The following is a 21,857-nucleotide window of genomic DNA, read 5'->3' as shown; positions in this document are numbered from 1 at the left end:
GAATGACTGTGCTTCCCAGCCACACAGCACCGAGGCCCACCCAGGACCTGGACACGCGACCTCGGCCACCTGAGGACATCTAGGCAGGAGGGCGGTGGCGGGCACCTCTGCTAGAGAAGTGCTAACTGGGAGCCATCTGAGTCTGCAGAGCCTCCTCAGGTCAGAGCCCATTGGACAATGTCCAGAACAGAGGAAGACCTCCAGACTCAGAGATGAGCCGTTGGGAACACCCCTTCCCCCCACTTCCTGCCCCGTCGTGCCCTGGGTCTGACTGCACCCCGAGGCTCGTCTGTTCCCTGGCTTCCCCCAGCCCAGGCCAGGCCTGCGGTTCCTAAGGAGATGGCTGCTTCCCGGCCGGTACAGTGCAGATTTCTTCAAACACAAGCAGGGGGAGCGGAGCGGTGCAGGGACCGAGGCCAGGATCTCAGGAGCAAGGGTGGGGGGGCTAGACCTCAAGCAGCGGCAGCAAGATGCCCGCGGTGGGGCGGTGGGTGGGTGAACAGCCCAGGACAGGCCAGGCTTCTCAGGGACGAAGAGGCCTCGGTGGGCCTTGAGCTCGGGGTCCCCGGACACCCAGCCCCATCGTCAGCATCGCCCTGGCCACCAGCGCAGGGGCGCGGTGTCAATGAGCCCTGCACTGTGCCAGCCCGGGTGGGGCTTGGCCCCATGTCAACACAGAAATCTTGTAAAGAGGATGACACAGGGCCCAGGGGAGGAGGAGAGGGGACGACACCGGCAGTCTCCGTGCAGTGCCGAGGGGACAAGGGGACTGCCCTGTGGCCCTGCTTTGGTAAGCATGGTCTTCCAGACCAGATGGCGTGGGGGGCATGGGGACACGTCCCACTGAAGGCAGGAGAGAACACAAAGTTGCAAGCAGAGCATCCAGGATCCGCTTTCTCAACTTCTCTTATAAATATGCATTAGAACATCGATAACACAAGCAAAGGGCTCTGAAATTAATTTAAGGTTAAACCAAGACTGGATTTCCTGCACTGCCAGCAGGAAATGTACCTAAAACCCCTGAATACCCATATGTGCTTGAGGGCAGCGGAGGCCCCACAGCGCCTCAGTCCCGGGGCACCTTGAAGTGGTCCTTCTCTTTGCGGATGGCCCTCATGGTGGTCACAGGGTCCGTCTCGCCCGCATGCTGCTGCACGGTCTTCTCCCTGTGGAAGCCGACCACCAGGCTGCAGGCTGCGTGCCACGCACACCCGCCTCCCCCCCGCCCCCCGCCCCAGGGCACTGGGGGAGAAAAGAGCCAGCAGAGGTTGGGACATTCTGAAAAGATGAAATGCTCCCGCCAAGGGCCAGCCTGCGCGCTCCTGACTGTGGAGGGCCTGCTGGCCAAGTGGTCCTGCTGGCAGCCCCCTCAAGACTCCTGTGGGCCACACCTCGCCCACCTACAGATCCGGACTCCAAGGTCAGAAAGGACCCCACACAAGCACCCACCCCCCTGCCCCTGAGAGGAGGTGCCTGCTTCCCAGGCTACAGACTACTTGATAAAGACTTCAGGGTAGCCTCCTCCAGCACCTGGGGTCTGCAGGGGCGCGGACGCTGGCTGAGTGAGGGGGCCACAGAGGTGCAAACATCCCTGAGTGCACGCTCACCTCACTCTCATGAATGGGTTGTAGGTGAACTCCTCTGCGATGGTGGATGGCACAGTGGGCTCCCCGATACTGTACTTCTCCTGCACAGGACAGAGGTCACTTTAACATGCATATTGCTAAAGGTAGCATTTCCCACCACCTTCTAATCTCCGAACGTCACCTCGGAAGGCAAAGTGAACAGCATCAGGTCAGCATGAGGACAGGCTCCTTCCTGCTGTGGAGACCCAAGTGTCCTGGCCACCGCCAACAAACTGTCCCCCTTCCCCTCGCTGTCTTGGATATAGAGGGGGACACAAAAACTTCACTAATTTGAAGTTTGTATTTTATGTTCTAGAATACCAGCAAAAATGCAGAAAACACAGGAAAGAAGGAAACACCCACAGCCCTACCCCCAAGATGCAGAGCTCACTGCTTGGCAGAGCAAGGTAGCAAGTGCCCAGGTTCCCTACACTGGGATGACCACCCCTCTACAAGGTGGTGAGCTCTCACCACCGGGCATTTGGCCAGGGCTTCCCCTTCACAGGCTCCTGAGGACAAAGCCACAGGAAGAGCCCAGGCAGGCAGCCTGTACCCCAGGCAGGATGGCCTCCGATCTACACTGACCAGGGCAAATGGAAAGAAGAGGCAAACTGTGCCGTCGGCCAACTGTTCACTCCTACAGAAAATCCTATGGGAAGGCCAGGGTTAACAGCCGGGGTCTTCACTCTCCCCACAGCCCCTGCCCTTCTACGGTTGGGTGAACCCCGAGGGTCACAGCATCAGAGGCCGGACAGCCACTGTCAACACCCACTCCCAGGCTTCCCGACCATGCAGGGTCCTCAGACCCGAGGGTCCCGAAGTCACCCCCAACCGTGAACAGTGGCATCAAGAAGCAAGCTCTCAATTGCTGGCAGTGTGCCAAGTAAGGGTCTGGCAGGAGGTCAAGATGGAAATTTATTGTTAATTTCTGATCTTCCCCTTCCGCTGAAAACAAGCTTAGAGTGTTTTAGAATATTCCCCAGGCTTCCTCCAGTATTCACTCCTAAGAATTCCTTCACCATCTCCTATGAGGGAAGCAAACAAGATAACTCTTCTAAGGATAATTCTAAAACCCGTGCTGATTGGGACACCTGGGGGGCTCAGTGGTTGAGCGTCTGCCTTCGGCTCAGGTCATGACCCCGGGGTTCTGGGATTGAGTCCCTGCATGGAGCCTGCTTCTCCCTCTGCCTGTGTCTCTGCCTCTCTGTGTGTCTCTCATGAATAAATAAATACAATCATAAAAAGTAATGAGTGTTAACCTGTAACAGTTTTTCCTACAGAAGCAGGAAGCATGTAGACACTTAAGACTTGTGTATAAGGATGCTTGCCATAGCATAGCTCCTAAGAGCAAACAAGCTGGAAACTCCAAGCATCCTCCCTAATGGGGTAGATAAAATGGCTTCTGGGTGACATGCACACAGTGCCATAGATTACTTATTAAAAAGAATGACAGGGATCCCTGGGTGGCGCAGCGGTTTAGCGCCTGCCTTTGGCCCGGGGCGTGATCCTGGAGACCCGGGATCGAATCCCACGTCGGGCTCCCGGTGCATGGAGCCTGCTTCTCCCTCTGCCTATGTCTCTGCTTCTCTCTCTCTCTCTCTGTGTGACTATCATAAATAAATAAAAAAAAATAAAAATAAAAAATAAAAAAAATAAAAATATAAAAAGAATGACAGATGGATGGATGGTGATAATAGATTAAAACGTTCATATTCAAAAGCTAGTGCTGGGGGTAGCCCCGGTGGCGCAGTGGTTTAGCGTCGCCTGCAGCCCAGGGCATGATCCTGGAGACCCTGGATCAAGTCCCACGTCAGGCTCTCTGCATGGTGCCTGCTTCTCCCTCTGCCTGTGTCTCTGCCTCTATGTGTGTCTCTATGAATAAATAAATTAAAAAAAAAAAAAGCTGGTGTTGGGCACATGAATGTTCACTATGTGATTCCTTCAACTTTTCTATATATGTAAAAATTATTTAAAAAATGTTGAAAAAACTAAAAAAATGTTTCCACATAATTGAATGTAAGCCCACATGTCTAAGGAATCCCAAGGAATATATTTCAAATTACTTCAAACTGAAAATAATAAACATATAGCATTTAGAAATTTGCAGAATGTTCCTAAAGCAGGCCTTGAGGTTTAGTTCTTAGCATTAATTGCTTATATTAGAAAAAAAGAAAGGTCTAAAATCAATGACTTCAGGTTCTGTATTAAGAACCAGGGGGCGGGGGGCGGGGGGTGCAGCTCAGTTGGTGAAGTATCTGCCTGCAGCTCAGATCATGATCCTTGGGTCCTGGGATCGAGTCCTACATTGGGCTCCCTGTTCAATGGGGAGCCCTGCTTCTCCCTCTCCCTCTGCCTGCCGCTCTCCCTGCTTGTGCTCACTCGCTCTGTCAAATAAATAAAATCTTTTTTTAAAAATCTATAAAAGGAAGAACAAAGTAAGTAGAAGGAAGGAATTTAAAAAGCGCTGGAACCAGGACAATGGAAAAACCAGAAACATTAAGGCAAAAACTGTTCTTTGAAAAGATCAGCAAAATTGATCAGAACGATGAAGAATAGGAACACAAATCGCCAACATCAGAAATTAAAGAGGTGGGATCCCTGGGTGGCGCAGCGGTTTGGCACCTGCCTTTGGCCCAGGGCGCGATCCTGGAGACCTGGGATCGAATCCCACGTCGGGTTCCCGGTGCATGGAGCCTGCTTCTCCCTCTGCCTATGTCTCTGCCTCTCTCTCTCTCTCTGTGTGTGTGACTATCATAAATAAATAAAAATTTTAAAAAATTAAAAAAAAAATTAAAGAGGTGACATCACTACAAATTCAACAGATGGGGGTGGGCGGGTGCGACCATATTGCATTAAATATAAAAGCTAAATTATGAAACTTCCAAAAGGAAACAAAGAAAAATCTCAACCTTGGGAAAAGCAAATATTTCTTAGATAAGAGGCAAGAAGTCTGAACCATAAAAAGATTAACATGCTGGACTTTATCAAAATTAAAAATGCTTACTTTTCAAAAAACACTGTTGAGAAAATAAAAGGCAAGCCACGGAATGGGAGAAACCATCTGATAAAACACCTATAACCAGAATATATTTACCAAAAAAAAAAAAAAATCCTCTTATCAAAAATAAGACAAACTCTTTAAATGGCCAAAAGATTTGAACAAACACAAAATGGCCAATCAGCACATAAAAAGATGTTCAACATGATTAGACACTAGAAAAATGCAAATTAAAGCCACAATGTAACTCCACTACATACCCATTAAAGTGACTAAAATCAAAAAGAATGGCAATGCCAAGTGTTGGTGCAGATAGAGAACAACTAGAAGCCTGATCTGAATTTAAAATCTGCTGATCTGAATGTAAAATAACACAAATACTTAGGAAACAACTTGGCGGTTTCTTTACAAGTCAAACATACACCTGATACTGCCCAGCCATTTCATTCCTAGATATTTACTCAAGAGAAATTAAAAGGTAGGTCACACAAAGACGTGTACAAATGTTGTAGCAGCTTTATTCACAGTAGCCAATGACTGGAAACATAAATGTCTAACTACGAGTGATTGGATAAACAAAACGTGGGCCAGATTCAGCATGAATGATTCTCAAAAATCCTTCTGAGTGAAAATAAGAAAACGTATGCTCCATTAACATGAATTTTTTCTTAAGATTTTATCTGAGAGAGCATGAGAGAGTGAGCACAAGCAAGGGAGCAGCACGCAGAGGGAGAGGAAGAAGCAGGCTCCACACTGAGCCGGGAGCCCGACGTGGGGCTCGATCCCAGGACCCTGAGATCATGACCCGAGCTGAAGGCAGACACTTCACTGACTGAGCCACCCAGGTGCCCTATATCGAATTCTAAAAAATGCAAACTAAGGGGCAGCCCGGGTGGCTCAGCAGTTTAGTGCCACCTTCAGCCCAGGGTGTGAGATCAAGTCCCACGTCGGGCTCCCCGCGTGGAGCCTGCTTCTCCCTCTGCCTGTGTCTCTGCCTGTCTCTCTGTGTCTCTCTCATGAATAATAAAATAAAACCTTAATGAGGCATGCAGAAACCTCTGGGGGTGATGGGGATGTTTTGTATCTCAATTGTAATAGTCATTTTATCGGAGGGGTGTGTGTGTGTGCGCGCGCGTGCTGTCAAAGTTCACTCATTCACTTTAAACTAATGTGGTTTATTACATGTGAACTAAACCACAGCAAAGCTGATCCTAAAGAGGGAATCCATGGGTGGCTCAGTGGTTGAGCACCTGCCTTTAGCTCAGGGCGAGATCCTGGAGTCCCGGGATCGAGCCCCTCACTGGGCTCCCTGCACAGAGCCTGCTTCTCCCTCTGCCTGGGTCTCTGCCTCTCTCTGCCTCTCTCTGTGTCTCTCGTGAATAAATAAATAAAACCTAAAAAAAAAAAAAAAAAAAAAAAAAAAAGCTAATCTTAAACAGTATGGGGCACCCAGGTGGCTCAGTCAGCAAAGCATCTGCCTTCTATCCTGGTCCTGAACCCAAGGTCCTGGGATCGAGTCCTCCATCGGGCTCCCGGCTCAGTGGGGAAATAGGGAGCTTGGTTCTCCCTCTCCCTCTGCTCCTCCCCCGCTCATGCTTGAACTCTCTCTCTCAAAGAAATAAATTTTTTAAAAAATAAAAATGAGGGATCCCTGGCTGGCGCAGCGGTTTAGCGCCTGCCTTTGGCCCAGGGCGCGATCCTGGAGACCCGGGATCGAATCCCATGTCGGGCTCCCGGTATATGGAGCCTGCTTCTCCCTCTGCCTGTGTCTCTGCCTCTCTCTCTCTCTCACTGTGTACCTATCATAAATAAATAAAAATTTAAAAAAATAAAAAATAAATAAAAATGAATTTGAAAACTTTAGCAAAATGGACAAATTCTTTGAAAGACAATAGTTGCTAACAAAATTGACTCAAGAAGACATAAAAATCTAATAGCCGGGCAGCCCCGGTGGCGCAGAGGTTTAGTGCCGCCTGCAGCCCAGGGTGTAATCCTGGAGACCGGGGATAGAGTCCCACGTCGGGCTCCCTGCGTGGGGCCTGCTTCTCCCTCTGCCTGTGTCTCTGCCTCTCTCTCTCTCTCTGTCTCTCATGAATGAATAAATAAAATTTTAAAAAAATCTAATAGCCCTACATAAAATAAAGATATTACCTTTGTAACAACAACAAAAAAAGACCTTTCCACAAAAAGCACTCAATGTCCAGGTGGCTTCAGTGGTGAATTCTAACATTAAAGGAAGAAATAATATCCTAGACAAACTGTTTTGTCTAGGAACATAGGAGTAAACACTTTCCGTTCATTTTATGAGGCCAGCATTACCCTGATACTAAGACCAAAAACATTACAAGAAGATAAAACGACAGACCAGTATCTCTTATGAACCCCGACAGAAGGAGAGACCACAGCAACATAACACGGCATGACTAAGGCTTGGGCAGAAAGCAAGGTTGGTTTATCTGAATCCAACTGAGGTATTCCACCATGTTAACAGTAAAAGAGAAAAAAAAAAATAATTACGTACAAGATGAAGAAAACAATCAGTTCATAAAATTCAATACCCACTCATGATTAAACTCTCAGAAAACCAGGAATATAAGTGAACTCTGTCAATTTAAGAAGATTTACAAAAAAACCCACAGCTACTATGATACTTAATGGTTAAAAACTGAATGCTTTCCCCCTAAGATTGGGAACGAGGCACAGATGTGCAGTCCCACTACTTCTATTTAACTTTGTCCTAGAGATCTTAGCCAGTGCAACTGGGCACAACAAGTAAATAAAAGGCACACGTGTTTATAAAAGAAGAAAAAAAATGTCTCTATTAGTTGATGATGTGATTGTGTGCTAAGGAATCTATGAAAAAGATGCTAGAATAAGGGCGCTGAACAAGGTCACAATGATACGAGACCAAAATACAGAAATCACTTGTGGGCAGCCTGGGGGCCTCAGTGGTTTAGTGCCGGCTGCGGCCCAGGGCATGATCCTGGGGTCCCGGGATCGAGTCCCACATCGGGCTCCTTGTGTGGGTCCTGCTTCTCCCTCTGCCTGTGTCTCTGCCTCCCTCTCTCTCTGCGTTTCTCATGAGTAAATAAATAAAATCTTTTTTTTTTAATCACTTGTATTTCTAAAGACTTCAGCAAATAGTCATTTCCAATAAAATCCAAAAACATGAACTACTTAGGGCTACATTTAATACTATGTGCAATTTCTGGAACAACAAAAATTATAGAATATTGCTGAGAAAAACTAATGACCTCAATAAGTGGAAAGCTACAGTATATTCACGGAAAGATTCAATATTGTTAAGACCTCAATTCTCTCCAAATCTTTTGTTACAATACAGTCCCAATCCAAAGCCAAGCTTACTTTTTTTTCTTTTTTTAAGATTTTATTTATCTACTCATGAGAAACGCAGAGAGAGAGAGAGAGAGAGAGAGAGGCAGAGACACAGGCAGAAGGAGAAGCAGGCTCCATGCACTGGGAGCCCGATGTGGGACTCGATCCCGGGACTCCAGGATCACATCCTGGGCCAAAGGAAGGCGCTAAACTGCTGAGCCACCCAGGCTGCCCCAAGCTTACTCTTCTGGTAAAAATTAACAAGACAATCCTAAAATTTATATGGAAATGCAAAGCACTTAGAGGAGCCAAAACGAGCTTTAAGAAAGTCTATATATGGGATATATACAGCCTGATTCCCAGACTTACCAAGAGCCACAATAATCAAGACTGTCCGCTGCGGGCGGAGGAGAAGTCCAACAGATCAGTGGGGCAGAGAGGAGAGTCCAGAAGTGACTCAGGCCTACGCTGCCCTGTTTATCTAGTGAGGACGCCAAGGTAATCCAACGAGAAAAGGACAGTCTTTCCAACGAATGGGGCTGAGCAGCTGGAAGTGAATTTGCAAAAAAAAAAAAAAAAAAAGATTGTGCTCTACCCTTCCCTTAGACCACACATGATCTGAGGCTCACTGACCTACAAATAAATTTGAACAAACATAAAAGGGAAAACAATAAACTTTCAGGACAAAACACAGGAGAGTCAACATTGCTCAGAAATAGAGCGTTAAGGAATCTGAGCAACAGAGCCAGGTGCGCCATGTGTCTGAGGGCTGTTTACAGGACATGCTCCAGAACAGGGTGACCCACGGGAGTGGCAGGGAACATCCTGGGGCCACATGGCGGCACACGCTGTCAAAATTCATCAATCTGTGTACCGTTTGCTCAAAACAGGTTATGTTGTATTGAATGAAAATTATCCTCCATAAAGACTGGATTTTTTAAAGTAGGGAACTATGGGAAGCATTAGTCCAATGTGTATAGACTGCTGTGGACAGGGCACTAGGGCCAGGAAGTGAAAAAGAAGCCACAAAACGCAAGCTGCAAATATACAGGATAGGCCCTCTGAGCCACGGAAAATACTCGTCCCACGCGCACCGCGGGAGGAGAATGCCCATCAACTCATCAGGTGGCCTGAATTCTAACAAGTATTATTTTGCAAGCGCACCCCAAAACTGAGAAAGACGCTCGACAACAACAGGTGACGCATCGAACAACGAAACTCCAAGGCCGCTCGTCACTGACCGAAGCCCCGAGGCCTCCGGGAGAGCGTCCTCCCGACACCTCGCGGGGACTGCAGGGTCGAAGGCAGAGCCCGCGCCCCGGCTTCCTGCCGCAGCACTCCAGCCCCCACCGAGGACGCCGCTGGGACAACCAGACCAGAGTCCTCGGTCGTCCCAGAAGTCAATGCCTTTCAGACCAGCGGCCTCACCGGTGGGTGCGGCTGCCCCGGCCACAGTGCTGAGATGGAGCCCCCGGGCCCAGGGCGTGGGGACCGGCAGCTCTGGCCTCACCGGGGCCCCTGCCATGAGGGCGGCGTCCCAGGCCCGGCCCAGAGCCACGGGGTCAGCGAGGATCACGACGACACAGCCGGGGGTGGGGGGGGCTTCCTCACCAGCTGGAGGCGGCCTGGGAGGAGCACCGTGCGCCCGCATGGAGAGAAGAGGCCCCCACGGGCGGCGGCCCAGCCCCCGGGGAGCCGCGTCGTGGTCACTGACCCACAGATGCAGCCCGCGGCGCGGCCCGCTCACCTTGGCCCAGGCCAGCTTCTCCTGAACGGCGGCATTGCTGGGCTCCACGTGCCGTGCAAACTTGAGGTTGTTGATGGTGTACTCGTGGCCACAGTACACTCTCTGCGGAAAACAGCACGCCGTGAGCTAGGGGCCGCAGGAAGCTGCCCTCAGACGCCCCGGCCCCCTCGGAGCCAGGCACGCAGAGCTCTGGGCTGGGACCCCTTGGCGAGGACACAGGGGGCCGCTCAGGACACCGACACTCCTTGTGTGCATGTTCCACGGCGGTAGCAGGTACGTCACAAGACCCACGCTCACGAGGCAGCGCGCACACCCCCCCCCCCCAGCCGGGGGTGCTGCCTACTGTGTCTGGAGGGAGCCGGCCCAGGACCTCCAGCAGGGCTCTGTACATCTCATCCGCAGTCCCTTCGTAGAACTTCCCGCAGCCGGCCACGAACAAGGTGTCGCCTGAGAAGCAGGACAGCCTGGGGCAGTGGGGGCACCGCCAGCAGGACAGGCCCCCGCAACCCAGCAGGGCAGAGGCCCCCAGCTCCCAGCGCCCAGCCCCAACCCGTCCCCCTCCAGCCTTGCCAGCAGCCCCCTAAACCCACACCTTACGGTCCCCCCACTCCTCCTCACGGCCCCACCTTGTCGGCCGTGGTGGCCCCGAAACCAGCCCTGTCCCTCCTGGCCCACCTGCCATGTGTCCTCTTCCCTCAGTGGCCACGGCCAGCCTGGAGCACCCCCGGACCCCAGCAGGCACCCCCCACAGACCCCCTCCTGCCTCAGCCCCACAGGGGGGCGCTCCCTCCCCCTGACGAGCTCCGTGGCCACCGGGGGCTCAGGCACATTTGCCCTCCAGGCCCTAGTGGCGGCCCGGAGCCCGGACCACAGCCCAGGCCACAGGGCCACCACCGGGCCATCCTGGCTGGAGCCGGGCCCCCTCAGGCGCAGTGCCCACTGCCCCCCGGGACAACAGGCACCTTGAGGGGATGCCACTGGGCCACGCCCCAAACGAGCCCTCCAGGGAGGCAAGTGTGGAGGATCCGGAGACATCAGAGGCTGCGAAGCATGCAGGTGAGGTGGTCGGGGTCCGGGGAGCAGCCCTCGGACACCCTGGCTCCCCCGCGCTCAGCCCTCAGCGAGCGGGCAGCAGCCCCGGAGCCTCCCGACACCACGCGACTCCTACAGACGCCGCGCCCGCCGGCCGGTCCACGGAGGACCCCACGGAGGACCCCGGGGCGGGCTTCCAGAGCCCAAATCAGCTCCCACGTCTACGCAGCCCCCAAAGGACCCGCCTCACTCCAGGCCCGGCCGCCTTCCCCCCAGGAGATGGGCAGACTGACGGGGGTGTTTGCCACCCCGTGATGACACAGGTGCCCACGGCCACTCGGGGGATCTCAGCGCTCGCCGTGCGGGGGCGGGGTGCTGGAGGCCGGTTCTCTCAGCGCGAGCCTGGGGTCCCCGGGGTCCCCCGTCCCGAACTCAGAGTCGGCTCAGAGCGGCCACCTGCTGCTCCTACACCAGGGACACCAAAATCCATGGTATCCACGACGAGCTTGGGAGCAGGGTGCCGTGGGACATCGAGCGGCTGTGGAGACCTCCGGGGCCCCATGCACACCCTCACTGTGGAGCTGCTCCAGGGCCCCTCACGCTGGTCCCCTCACGCTGGTTCCCTCACACTCAGCCCCTCATGCTGGTGCCCTCACGCTGGTTCCCTCATACTCGGCCCCTCACACTGGTTCCCTCATGCTGGGTGCCTCACACCGGGCGCCTTACACCGGGCACCTCATGCTCAGCCCCTCATGCTGGTTCCCTCACACTTGGCCCCTCACGCTGGTGCCCTCACATTCGGCCCCTCATGCTGGTGCCCTCACGCTGGTTCCCTCACTCTCGGCCCCTCACTCTGGTTCCTTCACACTCGGCCCCTCATGCTGGTGCCCTCATGCTGGTGCCCTCACGCTCGGCCCCTCACGCTGGCACCCTCATGCTCGGCCCCTCACACTGGCGCCCTCATGCTCGGCCCCTCACGCTGGTGCCCTCACTCTCGGCCCCCCACGCTGGTGCCCTCACGCTGGTTCCCTCACGCTGGGCACCTCACACCGGGCGCCTTACACCAGGGCACCTCATGCTCAGCCCCTCATGCTGGTTCCCTCACACTTGGCCCCTCACACTGGTTCCCTCACATTCGGCCCCTCATGCTGGTGCCCTCACGCTGGTGCCCTCACGCTCGGCCCCTCACGCTGGTTCCCTCACACTCGGCCCCTCACGCTGGTGCCCTCATGCTCGGCCCCCCACGCTGGTGCCCTCATGCTCGGCCCCTCACGCTGGTGCCCTCACTCTCGGCCCCCCACGCTGGTGCCCTCACGCTGATTCCCTCACGCTGGGCACCTCACGCTCAGCCCCTCACACTGGTTCCCTCACACTCGGCCCCTCACGCTGGTGCCCTCATGCTCGGCCCCCCACGCTGGTGCCCTCACGCTGGTTCCCTCACGCTCAGCCCCTCACACTGGTTCCCTCACACTCGGCCCCTCACGCTGGTGCCCTCACGCTCGGCCCCCCACGCTGGTGCCCTCACGCTGGTTCCCTCACACTGGGCACCTCATGCTCAGCCCCTCATGCTGGTTCCCTCACACTCGGCCCCTCACGCTGGTGCCCTCACCCTCAGCCCCTCACGTTGGGCACCTCACGCTCAGCCCCTCACGCTGGTGCCCTCACTCTCAGCCCCCCACACTGGTGCCCTCACGCTGGTCGCCTCACGCTTGGCACCTCATGCTTAGCCCCTCACGCTGGTGTTCTCACGCTGGTGCCCTCACGTTCGTCCCCTCACGCTGGTGCCCTCACACTGGTTCCCTCATGCTGGGCTGGGCGCCTCATGCTGGTTCTGTCATGCTCAGCCCCTCACGCTGGTTCCCTCACTCTTGGCTCCTCACGCTGGGGCCCTCATGCTGGGCCCCCCACACTGGGCACCTCATGCTGGACGCCTCATGCTGGTTCCCTCACTCTTGGCCCCTCACGGCTGGTTCCCTCACTCTCAGCTGCTCACGCTGGACCCCTCACACTGGTGCCCTCATGCTCGGCCCCTGCATTTCCCAACCATCCCCCACTGCAGTTGCATCATCACAGGAACTTTAATTTCTGCAAGACGCAGAGCTTAGGGCCGCTCACACCCGCTGAGAGCGCTCGGGAGGGTCCGCACGGCCAATAGGCCTGCTCTGGGCCGCAGCAGCTGCTCAGCCGGCCCAGCCCGCGGGCTCCCCAGGCTGCAGCACGGTCTCCCTTTCTCTCAAGGGAGAAGGCCCTGGATTGCTGGCAAGGCCCCTCTGCCCGACATTGCTCCTCACGCAGGCCAAGCTGGGTGGTGCTTGGGTGCTCAGGCTGTTCCCGGGCTCTCCCCTAGGGGCGGGCGTCCTCCTCACGCAGCCCCGCACCCTAGGCCTGGCTGCAAATGCCCCAGGCACACAATCCCCAAGTCGGGGCTGTCTTCGCACGAACACCCCACCCCCGCACACGCACCTGAACACTCACCTGTGAACACGGCAGGAGGCTCGGAGCTGTTGGGCTTGCTCACAAAGTAGCAGATGTGTCCAGAAGTGTGGCACGGGGTGGACAGGCACTTGACATTGAGAGACCCCACCTTAAACGAAGCACACACTGGCGTTTGCCCTCTCCGCGCCAGGGGCCGCCCGAGGGCTCCCCGCGGGGGACGGCCGCTCCCGTGGCCCGCCCGATCCGCAACTGCCCCGCGGCGGGAGCCCCTGACACAGCCGAGCAGCCTGTCACTGCTGCTCCAGTGGCACGACATGCATCGTGCTGGAACCGCAGGCCGAGTGCCCCAGGGGCAAGGCCCACCTGAGCCTGCCGTTCGCCGGCGGCGCAGAACCAAGGGGCCTATTCTACTTTCTTCCTCAGCATCAGGCAGGTCGTCAGCAGGTGCCTGGCTTCTTAGGACACTCTCCTCCCTCGGTGCTTGGGCTTCTGCTTGGTTTTCCTTCCTGCCTCCCCTGCCCGCCCAAGAATGTTCAAGCCACAGAAAGATCGAAATAAAGTGGACATCAGTGTGACCCTCACGTGGGTCACCGAACGCTAACAGTCGCCACGTCCACCACGTGGACTCAGCACAGCACAGCGGGCTGCAGCGCGCGGACACGCCACCCCCGAGGCGCCTGCTGACTCCCGGGACATCCTTTCACTCGGCCTCACACCATCACCATATCTGAGACATGGAACAGTGATGTGCGTCCATCCCCTGCCCTGTCCACACTCCCGTTTCCCCAGTTGTCTCCGACCATGCCTGACGGCTTCTCCCCTCAGCCAAGTGCCCTCCGCAGGCTGATGTGCCTGTGATGACAGAGGGCACCAACCAGGCGGCCCTCCACCCTCCGGGGCCCTGGGCAAGGGGGGAATGCCAGGAGGGGCGTGACTGTCCCCACCGTGCCCCTCCCCTCCAGGTCCCGGAGGCCAGCCATGCTGGCATACCTCCCATGGGTTCGCTGCTCACCTGCAGTGTGGACAGGTGCGTGACCTTCTGAGTCAGGGCCCCGATCCGGTCATCACCCCCGCACACCTTCAACCCAGGCTCCAGCTTGACCAGCTTCTCGTTCCCACCAGCATGGTCCCTGGAAGTGAGAAAGGTGACCTGGGCCCCTGCTGGTGTCAGTGGGCCCGCCTACTCTTAAACCCTGACCACGACTCTCCTTTCCTGGTCACCTTCTTAGTAGAAATGCATCTCCAAACACAGGAAACTGGCTTGTCATTTGGCTCCACCGAAAAAGAACATTCTCAGACATGCCATTCCCAAGTGAAGCATTTCTGTGCCCCTGCCCTGTGGCTGCAGACACTTCTGAAGCAAAAGAACCAAATCACAAACACCAAAATAATCCCTAAGGCCCCAGCTCCCAAGCTTTGGACATATAAGGGTCACCTGAGGATCTGTAATAAGCCCCAAGTCTGGTCCTTGCCCCGCATCCTGACACAGCTGGCCGGAGGGCGGCCTGCAGAGCAGTTTTAAAGCCCCACCACCACCCATGACTCTCACAGGTGGGCCACCTTCGGACCCACTGCCAAGCTGGTAGAAGCTGTCTTCTAAAATGGCAATGCCTGGGGCACCTGGGTGGTTCAGTCGGTTAAGCGTCTGACTTCTGATTTCAACTCAGGTCATGATTTCAGAGTCATGACACTAAGCCCCACATCACGTTCCCCCGCTGGATGTGGAGCCTGCTTCAGATTCTCTCCCTCCCTTCCTAAATATAAATTAGTAATAATAAAATAAAGTAAAATGGCAATGCCCCAACCAAAAGACTATCAAAAAACTGTTGGAACTGACACACGAATTCAGTAAGGTTGCAGAATATAAAATCAATGTGCAGGAATCTGTTGCATTTTTATGTGCTAATAATGAAGCAGCAAAAAAGAAATTAAGAGGGCAGCCCCGGTGGCGCAGCGGTTTAGCACCACCTTCAGCCCGGGGCTGGAGACCCTGGGTCGAGTCCCACGTCGGGCTCTCTGTACGATGCCTGCTTCTCCCTCTGCCTGTGTCTCTGCCTCTCTCTCTCTGTCTCTATGAATGAATGAATAAATAAATAAAATAAATAAATAAATAGATAAATAAATAAATAAAATCTTTAAAAAATTGGGATCCCTGGGTGGCACAGCAGTTTGGTGCCTGCCTTTGGCCCAGGGCGCGATCCTGGAGACCCGGGATCGAGTCCCGCGTTGGGCTTCCAGTGCATGGAGCCTGCTTCTCCTTCTGCCTGTGTCTCTGCCTCTCTCTCTCTCTCTGTGTGACTATCATAAATAAATTAAATAAATAAATAAAAAATAAATAAATAAAAAATAAAAAATATATAATAAAAAACCTCAAAGCAAAATTCAATTAAAAAAAAAAAAAAGAAAAGCAGAGCTGGAAGCATCACAATTCCAGACTTCAAGCTCTAGTACAAAGCTGTAGTCACCAAGACAGTATGCTACAAAAAGAGACACACAGATCAGTGGGACAGAACAGAGAACCCAGAAGTGAACCATCCAAAAATATCCAATGAGAAAAAGACTAGATCTTCAACAAACGGTGCTGGGAAAACTGGACAGCAACACATAAAAGAACGAAGCTGAACCACTTTCTTACACCTACACAAAAATAAATTCAAAATGGACGAAAGACCTAAGTGTGAGACCTGAAACCATAAAAATCCTAGAGGAGAGCACAGGCAGTAACGTTTCTAACATCAGCTGTAGTAGCAACTGGACACATCTCCAGAGTAAGGGGAACAAAAGCAAAAGTAAACTACTGGGACTTCATCAAAATAAGAACTTCTGCACACCGAAGGAAACAATAAAAGGCAGCCTACAGAATGGGAAAAGATACATGCAAATTACATTCTGATGTAACTAGAGTTGGTATCCAAAATATATTAAAAACTTACATAGCTCAACACCCAGAAAATGAATAATCCAATTAAAAAGTGGGCAGAAGGCACGAACAGACATTTCTCCAAAGAAGGCCTCCAGACGGCCAACAGACTCATGAAAAGATGCTCATCATCCCTCATCATCAGGGAAATGCAAATCAACACTACAGTGTGATATCCTCTCGCACCTGTCAGAACGCATAAATCAGCAACACGAGAAACAACAGGTGTTGACAAGGAGGAGGAGGAAAAGGAACCCTTGTGCACTGTTGGTGGGGATGCAAACTGGTGAGGCCACTCTGGGGAACGGTATGGAGGCTCCTTAAAAAGTCAAAAAAGAAATTGCCTTATGACCCAGCAAATTGCACGGCTGAGTATTTACCCAAAGAATACAAGAACCCTAATTCAAAGGGATGTTTATAGCAGTGTTATCCACAACAGCCAAGTACGGGAGCAGCCCAAGTGTCCATCGACTAAGGATGAACAAAGATGTGGCCTATTTAGGTGTGTACACACGCACATAGGAATGTTACTCAGCTATAAGAAAGAATGAAATCTTGCCATTTGCAATAACACAGAAAGAGCTATTATTCCACATATGACTTTACTACTATGTGGAATTTAAGAAATAAAACAAACCAAAGGGTAAAAAATAAGAGAGAGAAACCAAGAAACAAACTTGAGCAGAAGCAGATGGTCACCAGGAGGGAGGAGGATGGGAGGAAGGGTTAAGTAGGTGATGGGGATTAAGGAGCGCACTTGTGATGAGCTCGGAGTGATGGATAGAATTGCTGAATCGCTATACTGTACCCCTGAAACTAATAGAACACCGTTAATTGGATTTTAAAACTTTTTACAGGGACACTTGGGTGGCTAAGCAGTTGAGCGTCTGCCTTCGGCTCAGGGCGCAATCCTGGGGTCCTGAGATAGAGTCCCACTTCGGGTTCCCTGCGGGAAGCCTGCTTCTCCGCCTCTCTCTCTCTGTGTCTCATGAATAAATAAGTAAACCTTAAAAAAAAAAAAAGAAAGCTTCCTGGGGATCCCTGGGTGGTTCAGCAGTTTAGCGCCTGCCTTCAGCCCAGGGTGTGATCCTGGAGACCTGGGACTCGATCCTGCATCAGGGTCCCTGCATGGAGCCTGCTTCTCCCTCTGCCTGTGTGTCTGCCCCTCCCCCCCCTCATGAATAAATAAAATCTTAAAAAAAATAAAAATTTAAAAAGCTTCCAATGTTTAAAAAAAAAAACCTTTTTAAAAATAAAAACCCATGTATCTTTAAATAAATAAGCACATACATATATTTATGCATACATAAATCGGCAATGCTTGACTATGATCGGGGGCCAGTCCAGCCCATAGCGCACAGCCCTCACCCCAGAAAGGATTTACTCACTGGGGGCAGCCAGACCTGCCCTTCAGAAAGTCAGGAAAAGAATTCCAACCCCGGCCTTGTGGGGCTGGACGCGCGCTCAGCAGATCAGCCTTCCCAGGACGGGGCCAGGGCTCCTGCTCCTCACTACACTCACCCACAGAGCCCTTTCAGGGGCCCAGACACACAAACACACACAGCAGGGCTCAGAGATAACAGGGTTGGCCCGGCCCTGCCCTCGCAGGCCTGCTCCACACAGGCCAGTACCAACGCCTCCACCTGTTCCCGCTGCCCTCTGGGCATACCACCGTCTCCACAGGGAGAGACACTCCAACACCCTGGGGCTCAGACTGGGGTCAAATTTGGGGTTTTCTGTTCTAACATTAATCTATGAAAAACTCCAGAGCATCACACCTTGAGAAAAGTGACCTGAGGGTTGCTTATCAAGGTAGAGAGAAGCCAACCCTGAGGCTCGGTGGGAGGCACAGAGAGGGCCTCCAGAAAGCAAGCACAGCAGCCAAGGGCAAGACTGCCACCTGCCCCCACCCGCAACTCAGGAATTAACACCTGATGCCCCGGGGCTAAACCTCAGTGACATCAACCGAGAAGTGGCCACCATTGAACAAACTCTGGCCAGTCCAAGCCCCCAGGACACCCCCAGGGCTTCCCCACAGGAGACCCTGGCTGACCCTTTCTTATTTGGAAAAGAAAATTCAGAGCCAAATAAATATTTTTTCTTCTAGCTATAAAGAGCCTCAAAAGTCTCAAAAACCCCACATGGGGGTCTTGGACAAGCAGCTCTAGCCCTAAAACCCAAACAGTGGTGTTTCTTTCATCCCTTACCTTCAAATTTCAAAAACTACAACCTCTCCAAATACAGATGCTGGCTTTTTAAAAACACTAATATCTAGATGAGTTTCTTCCCTGACATCAAGGCCAGTCTCCCATCACACAAGCCCAGGAGCCTTCCAACATGCTGCTGGAGGCCCTCCCCATGGAGCCCACAGCCCGGGCCGAGGATGCGGGGCAGCAGCACAGGGGCTGGCACCCCTAAGTTGGCTCAGAATCCCGCTGGGGGCCAACACTGAGAACACAGCTAGAGGGGCAAGGGCTTCCAGGACCCCTATTCCTAGGGCCTCCACCTGGAGGGAGGGCCCACGGAGCCTGCAAGTGCCTGACCCCCCCAGGGACGCCGGCCCCAGGCGCATGCGGCAGGTGCACACGGCCCCAGCCGTCGGGCCCAAGCACCCCGGCTGGTAAGCGCTTACCAGTGGTGGTGGGTGGTGAGCACTGTGGTCAGCCTCACGCCGTGCTTTTTCACCGCTTCTACAACCTGCAACCAAAGGTGAGGCAAGACACCGGCCGTGGTTACACTCCCAGCGCCGGCCGGACAGGCCACAGGGGAGCCCAACAGAGCCCGGGCTTCACCAGGAGGGGCTGGGCCCTGTTCTGCCGCTGCCCACTTGCCTCTGCTCCAGGAGAGCAGGGGGAAGGAGGCCCTCTTCCCTCTTGACCCTGCTGGCAGCTCAGTGCCGGCCACGAACCCTGCAGCCGAGGTGCCCCCTCCCCGGGGCAGGGCTGAGGGGCGCTCCTGTTTCCCAGCACCTGGACAGACAGAAGCCCATTTCTCCCCTCGCCCAAGCCTCTGGTGGCCTCCACCCCTCGCGGGCCTCCTGCCCCACGGCAGAGAGTCTGGGCACTAGCGGTGTCCAAAAACCAAGTGGACCAGTTTGTGCTGAGCTTCGGCCAAGCTACGAGGACACTGCGGCTGTCACCCTAGCCAGGGCTGGCCTGGGGCGGTGACCCGACTCCCACCTTCTGGGGCTGCACCGGGTCCACCACACCAGCCTCCTTGGTCTCGTCATCGATGATCAGGTACATGTAGTTGTCGGTCAGTGCAGGCAGTAACTCAACCTTCATGGTGCCCTGTTCCACGGTCACGCTCTTCTGCGAGTCGGCGTGATACAGGAGGGCTCCCGGCAGGGCTGGGCCTGAGGGCAAAGCGCAGCTCCATCAGTGTCCCTGGGAGGCCGTCCCAGGCGAGGCTGACAGACAAGCCCTGCACCCAGGACAAGTGACCCGCGAGAGCAGCAACCTGGGAGGCTCGCCGGGTCGGGTTTCCTAAGCTCCTTTGGTAAGAGGACAATATCCTCATTTTACCACATCTGTTAAGGAAAACACAGAAAATCCTTCAGATGCATATTCACGGATATGGCTTCTTTCTTTCTGGAGAGTTCTAAGAGGGCTGTGATTCAAACCACTGTCAGGGCTGACCAGTGCCAGAAAGACCGCAAAGAGAGGGAGCCTGGGGACGAGTGCCGAGCAGGACTCTGGGCTAACAGAGCCTGAGTCATGTGCACTCTGACCTCTGCCCCTTCCTAGGCCTCCAGCCAGAGAAGGAAACAATATTCACTTTCAGAGGCGAGAACTCAAAATTTGGAGAATGCACAAACCCCACCAGGGCCTGAGACATGGGAGAGATGGCCACCTGTTCCAGATTCAGTGGTGTAGGACTCAGACTCACCACCCAGTTGAACCAAGGACCCTGCCAGGGTATGTCAAGAGTGAGCAAGAGCCAAAGCATCCTCCACCACGAAGTCGGGTGCCAAAATATTTTCAACAATGAAACTCCTATCCCATCTAAAAACTCACAGAGGCCCCAACAATACTTTAAGTCTTAATGTGAAAGGGGTTAGCACCACAAAAGGTGACAGAAGACAGCCATGGAATTCTGGGGGAGGTGCCAGGATGGGGGCCTCTGGCCCAAGGCATCCAGAACGCAGGCAGGGCTAACTGCCTGACAGGCCACATCGCCCGGGGCCGCCTACTGCTGACTTCAGCCTTATCTGTGACAGCCAGAGAAGCTGTCTGAACTGCAGGTTCCAAGCGTCCACACAGATCTCCAATGCCCCTCCCCTGCACGGCCAGCTGGGCATCTTCCAGGCCCTCTCCTCGTGCACAGCAAAGCAAACACTTCTGTATGACCAGGGTCTGCGATACTCCGCCTCCCCGGAGCCCAGGAAGGACTGCAGACCAGTGCGTGGCATGCATCCTGGGGGTTGGGGAGGGGAAGCAGGGCTACACAGGCCTGTGCTGCGAGTCTGGGACAGGGGCACAGCCCTGGCAACAGGAACAGGATGATATCCTGCTATGAAGGCTCTCCTGGGGAATCTGGGGAACTTAGTTATTTCTGCAGCTGCCCCAGAACCCTTGTTCCATTTCCAAAAATGATATGCCCGAGAAATGCTTCCAGGTCACTGTTTTGCAACTGCAACCTTTTGTGTAAGCAGAGTGCACTGAACAGTAGCCTATAGCCCGGCGCGTCCTGGGCACATGCGGTCCTGGCGCACATTTTGTTTGCCTTCTGAACTAGGCCCATCCCTCTGCAGGGCACCGACGGCTGGGACCCGGCTCCCTTCTGAATGAGGCGGCCACAGTCTTGCCAATTCGCTCCGGTCCCACTTACACTCTCCACCTGACTCGGGAGGCAAACGTCGTACCCCTGGCACTCGGAGGGGTGTCCCTGACTTAACGGCAATGCCTGACCCACTCCCGAACCTTGAGGGCTTTCAGTGAGATGGCCAAGGGCAGCGCCGTCTCCCTGACCACTGCTATGTGGGTCACCAGCCTGCCGGCTCACCACCTCCCTAAGACACAGGTCAACCTACTGCCCCTACTGCAACATCAGCCAGATAAGGGATCAGGAAATAGAGAAAAGGAGATTTCAAAATCAGGGTCAAAATATTCCAGCAAAGCAAGAGGTGACCCGGCAGGAAGCTGAGGGCTGGAAGCGCAGCCCCGCCGGCGAGCCCACCGCGGCTTCAGCGCGGGGCCAGGGAGGCCCAGCCGTGGGGACCCGGCCTGCGAGCGCCCGGGGCGGCAGGTGGAGAAGGGGCGCAGTCCCGGGGCGCGCGGCTCCGCACCGGCATCGGGCGGCCAGCATCCCCCAGCTGGCCAGCGACCACACCGTGCCTTCAGGCCCCGCAAAGTCGGACTCCAGGGCCGCAGGGCCTTTGCTCGACCCCACCCGGCGCGCCCGGACGCCGCCGAGGGTTACGAGCCTGTGGCGGCAGAAAACCGCGTCAGCCCGCGGCGGCCCGCAGAGCCCCTGGCCGCGCCCCGCGCCCGCTGCCGCCCCAACCGCCGCTCCCGGGCCCCGACGCCGGCGGCCCCTGCCCAGCGCCCGCGCCCCCGGCCCTGTCAGCCGGAACCCCGCCGCCCCGCCGGCGCCGGCCCACCTACCCGGGCCGCGGAGGGCGCAGGCGGCTCCCAGCGCGGCGAGGCTCCGGCGGCCCAGAAGCCCGCGGCCCAGCACCATGACCCAGGGCGGCTGGCGGCGGGCGGCGGGCGGCGGGCGGCGGGGGCGGGGCGGCGGGCGCCGCCCCGCCCCCCAGCCAAT

The 21,857-nt window shown here is 54.7% G+C and overlaps 1 protein-coding gene across 3 annotated transcripts; it reads right to left on the bottom strand.

Annotated features, from left to right (window-relative positions):
• Nucleotides 1-881: 881 nt before the first annotated feature.
• HAGH (hydroxyacylglutathione hydrolase) lies at nt 882-21,819 on the bottom strand. Of its 3 annotated transcripts, XM_038540785.1 has the most exons (10): nt 21,701-21,750; nt 19,554-19,623; nt 19,274-19,449; nt 18,727-18,791; nt 14,187-14,304; nt 13,214-13,322; nt 10,050-10,153; nt 9,707-9,808; nt 1,608-1,687; nt 882-1,166 (listed from the first exon to the last, which is right to left on the bottom strand). In XM_038540785.1, exons 3-10 carry the CDS (start codon nt 19,376-19,378, stop codon nt 1,067-1,069), a joined length of 783 nt encoding a protein of 260 aa, XP_038396713.1. In that variant the 5' UTR covers nt 19,379-19,449; nt 19,554-19,623; nt 21,701-21,750; the 3' UTR covers nt 882-1,066. The 3 variants fall into 3 exon arrangements, with proteins under 3 accessions (XP_038396713.1, XP_038396712.1, XP_038396714.1); XM_038540784.1 differs by lacking the exon at nt 19,554-19,623 and having other exon boundaries at nt 21,701-21,819; XM_038540786.1 differs by lacking the exons at nt 882-1,166; nt 13,214-13,322; nt 19,554-19,623 and having other exon boundaries at nt 1,615-1,687; nt 21,701-21,819.
• Nucleotides 21,820-21,857: the final 38 nt, after the last annotated feature.

This window comes from Canis lupus, chromosome 6 (genome assembly GCF_011100685.1).
Source record: "Canis lupus familiaris isolate Mischka breed German Shepherd chromosome 6, alternate assembly UU_Cfam_GSD_1.0, whole genome shotgun sequence".
Taxonomy (NCBI): Eukaryota; Metazoa; Chordata; class Mammalia; order Carnivora; family Canidae; genus Canis; species Canis lupus.
Note: the sequence above shows the minus strand (reverse complement) of the source record. Positions and strands in the feature narration are given on the sequence as shown.

Bases quoted from the DNA above. Each gene is read 5' to 3' on its own strand.
- HAGH (XM_038540784.1), bottom strand. From the start codon at position 21,776: ATGGTGCTGGGCCGCGGGCTTCTGGGCCGCCGGAGCCTCGCCGCGCTG. The intron at 18,792-19,273 runs GTGGGAGTCGGG...CTTTGGTTGCAG, and splicing joins ACCCGGTGCAGCCCCAGAAG to GTTGTAGAAGCGGTGAAAAA. The intron at 1,688-9,706 runs GTGAGCGGGCCG...TGTCCTGTGCAG, and splicing joins AGAAGCTGGCCTGGGCCAAG to GAGAAGTACAGTATCGGGGA.